At 35.6% G+C, this 3,754-nt stretch overlaps 1 protein-coding gene across 1 annotated transcript; it reads right to left on the bottom strand.

Moving 5' to 3' along the window:
* Positions 307–2,550, bottom strand: LOC109349413 (protein TRIGALACTOSYLDIACYLGLYCEROL 1, chloroplastic-like). Its single transcript, XM_019590207.1, has 3 exons — positions 2,366–2,550; positions 1,886–2,036; positions 307–1,781 (listed from the first exon to the last, which is right to left on the bottom strand). Exons 2-3 carry the CDS (start codon positions 1,930–1,932, stop codon positions 761–763), a joined length of 1,068 nt encoding a protein of 355 aa, XP_019445752.1. The 5' UTR covers positions 1,933–2,036; positions 2,366–2,550; the 3' UTR covers positions 307–760.

Here is a 3,754-nt window from a genome sequence, read left to right as displayed (position 1 = left end):
TAGAATACCAAATATCTTGTTATTTGTTCATCTATAGTACGGCTTTACAATAGAAACCCTTGCTTTTTTCTCGGGCCATTTGAAATCCATGGCAGTTATGCATACCTCCAGAAATTGAACAATTGCCACATGTTTGTGCAACCAATGTTGTAAAAGATCTGTGACAGTTGTGACATGTAGTCATTTATAGTGGTTTAAAACTTTGGCAGTTAAACATTTCTCAACTCTTAAGAGAACGTTTCTACAGACAATTTCAAGAGGATGGAATTAATTCGTGTCAGACTAATTATTTGCCACTCATAAACATATCAAAATATTTTTTTATAAAAAAGGAAAAAGCTTTCATGAGAGATTATTTATAACCAAACAGACTAATATGTAAATCTACTTCCATTTGTTTGGCTTTCTGCTACTCTCATCCATAAAAAAAAGCAATCCACTTCCACTTCGTCAATCAACAATGGAATGCCAAATTCATGCATGGAGCATAGACATGAGAGTAATTGAAATGTTCTTTTCTGTAGCCAATTTCATGCCAACTCATGGAAATTGTAAAATGATTTTACTGCAGGTCTAAAAGAAAACATGGACCACTACATGGTAGGGTGGCCCAGTGCACAAGGCTCCCCTCATTGGGGTCTAGGGAGGGATAGGTGTACGCAGTCTATCCCTACAAGCGGAAAGATTGTTTCTGGTACATAGTAATGGTAGGATATTCGTAAAATGGACCATTCAAAATTGCACATACAATATGAATTCCTCAAACACAATTCTTCAGCTGATCTCCTGCTCCTTGGAAGAAACAACAAGAAAGAGCAAAATCAGCAATGAAGATGCCAACAAGAGAAATAACCACAGCAGATGTTGTTGATTCCCCAACACCTTTAGCACCTCCCAAAGTTGTAACACCCCAAGCACAGCTCACTATAGATATGATAGCACCAAAAACCTGTGACTTGATCATTGCGCTAATGATGTCCCATGGTCTGAGAGCTCGCTGTGCCGAATCCAAGATAATATTAATGCTCACCCCATAAACACTATCAGCAAGGAGGGCACTAGATGCCATACTTAATGTGAAACACAACAGGGTCAAAAGCGGTAGGGTGATAGAAGTGGCGATCACTCTCGGTGTCACTAGATAATCAACAGGGTCTGAACCAAGAACTCTCAATGTGTCGGTTTGCTCAGAAACCTGCATAGTTCCTAACTCTGCTGCAAAAGCACTTCCAATACGACCGCAAACCACAATTGCTGTAACAACAGGACTTAGCTCCCTCGAAAAAGCCATAGCTAAAACCCCACCCACGGATCTATTCAATCCTAACCTAGTGAACTCTCTTACAAATTGTATAGTGAAGGCCATGCCAACAAAGGCCGACGTTAGAAGACATACCCCAACTGATCTGGGACCAACTCTCTCCAATTGTTGAAGAGTATTCCTCCAATGAATCTTTCCCTTTAAAGTCTTCATAATTACCTGTCCTGCCAGGATTAGAACTGATAATCCCCTCCACAGGTACCTCGGAGGTGACCAGTTGCTGAGAAATTTCGGTGATAGGCCATTAGGAGCATGGTGTGTGTTAATCTCATCATCTACTATTGAAGCAACAGGATGACCATCATCAGTGTTGAAAACCACAAACAATCTGTTTTGTTTTAAGTGAATGGGAAATTTATAAATATGATGCTTCCTATTGAATTCACATTTCCGATCAAGCTGAGAGGGACGCAGTGCATGACATTTCACTGAACTAGTCTTCACAGTTGTACGGAAGTTTCTACAATATTAGTATGTTCCATTCTAAAGTCAATTAAGCTAAACTGCAGAAAACAGATATTGCTACAAGGTACGAAAAACCAGGCAATAAGTGAAAGTACAAACCTGTAAGAGGAACAAAATAGAGGTTGACTAAAAGATGCTGTTTGCATGATCAGAGGCTCAAATAACAGACTCTGTTTGAATTTGGAGCTAGTCCAATTTTATACATTAGAGAAATGACCGAAACCCAGTGATAGTATCAAAGCTCTAAAATCTGCAAGTCACGATTTCAAAATCTTGATGAACAAATAAGATGAGATTAAATCAGCATATAATTATAACTTAGAAAAATAAAATGATCATCTTAGTAAGTGTACTGAGGACACTGGTGAAGGAATCTAAATAACGTGCATTCAACGTTTGAATTTTCAAAGTTTTGAATGCATCACGTCCAGATGCACATTTTCTGTTTAAAAAAGCAGCAGTAAGATTAAATTGTATGGAAAATACCAGCAAAATAAACAGAAAAATTAGATAAAATGTATTAACAAAATCAAAGTGAAACAGAAATTGTAATGAAAATCGAACCATATCGATGCTCACCTTAGGGTTAATTAAGAAGACGAAGTTGAATAAGATGAGATTGAGGTGCATAGGTTTTCGCCATAGCTATGAACGAAGAAGATAGAGCAACATTGAGGAGATGGAAGAAGCGAGGTTGAGATAGTTAGGGTTCACGAGTAAAGAAGCGACGTATTTCTCACCCTTATTAGTTGGAAGTGGATAAATAAGTTGAACCCAAGAAAAAAGTTTATCCATGAGTTACAGCCAGCACTGTCCCATTTAACCTACATGCATTTAATTATGTTTTCTTCGGAACAATATAGGTAGAGATAACAATAAAATATTCACAGCATGTTTAATATTTAATTTTAATTAAAATTGATTAATTAATGATAGCTTAAAAATCATAAATATATTTATTCAAATATGACATATTATATATGTCTTTATATAAGTTTTTCTCATCCATAATATATCTTCTTCAAAATAAAAGCAACATTATGATGATGCTACTTGCTTTTTCTTGTTTTTTTTACTACTAAAGATATCATTTCATTTTTTAGTAAAGAATTAATCTTTTTTATGTGTAGTTATCTCTCCCAACAAGTGTTGCTCATAGGAATCAAATCACTAATCTTTTAGTCATTTTAGAGATCTAGTAGAATCTTATATAGGTAAACCAACTTGTCGATGATGGTGCTAATAATTGTTCTATCGAAGTGCTGGAATTGGAAATAAGGATGTAGTACTAAGACTGCATGATCACATAATGCTCAGAAGAATAATTCCTAGTAATTAAACTATACTTGGTGCTATACAATCCATTAGTTTCAATATTATTATTATTACTAGATTTCATTTATAAGGAACCATCTTTTATGCGAAACTAACACATGAAAAATGATGCATGATACTTAGACTTAAATGAGGGAACAATGTGTATTAAAAATATGAGGACCTCTCTGGAGCCCTCGCCCTCTTTTCATAAATGGTAAGCAACAAAGTTCCAACTGATGAAGGTTTACTATAAGTATCCATGGGAAGGATGCTCACAGAACCTTTGAAGAGACAAATATGTTAATTTTTATCTCAAAACCAATTAATAATTAGAGAAGTAGCTCAACATCTAATTAAATTATGCCTAAAAGAATGAGGAGACGATGTGAGATCTGCTAGACCATGCAAAGAGTTACCTTTAACCCATGACTAAAGGGCATCTTTTGGAACCCGACAACCATAAATAAGTTGGGCTTTGCTTCTGATATAAGGTTTCATCTCAACATCAACCCATAATGATAGGACTAAGCTAACAGGTAACTAAACTACATCTAAAAGAATAAGACAGAGGTCTACTTTCCAAGAATGCAAAACACAAATGAGAATGTAAGTTTTATCAAGGAAGCTATGATAAATGGATCTTAAGAATTC

Source organism: Lupinus angustifolius, chromosome LG01 (genome assembly GCF_001865875.1).
Source record: "Lupinus angustifolius cultivar Tanjil chromosome LG01, LupAngTanjil_v1.0, whole genome shotgun sequence".
In the NCBI taxonomy this organism is placed as follows: domain Eukaryota; kingdom Viridiplantae; phylum Streptophyta; class Magnoliopsida; order Fabales; family Fabaceae; genus Lupinus; species Lupinus angustifolius.
This window is presented reverse-complemented; position numbering and strand designations above follow the sequence as displayed.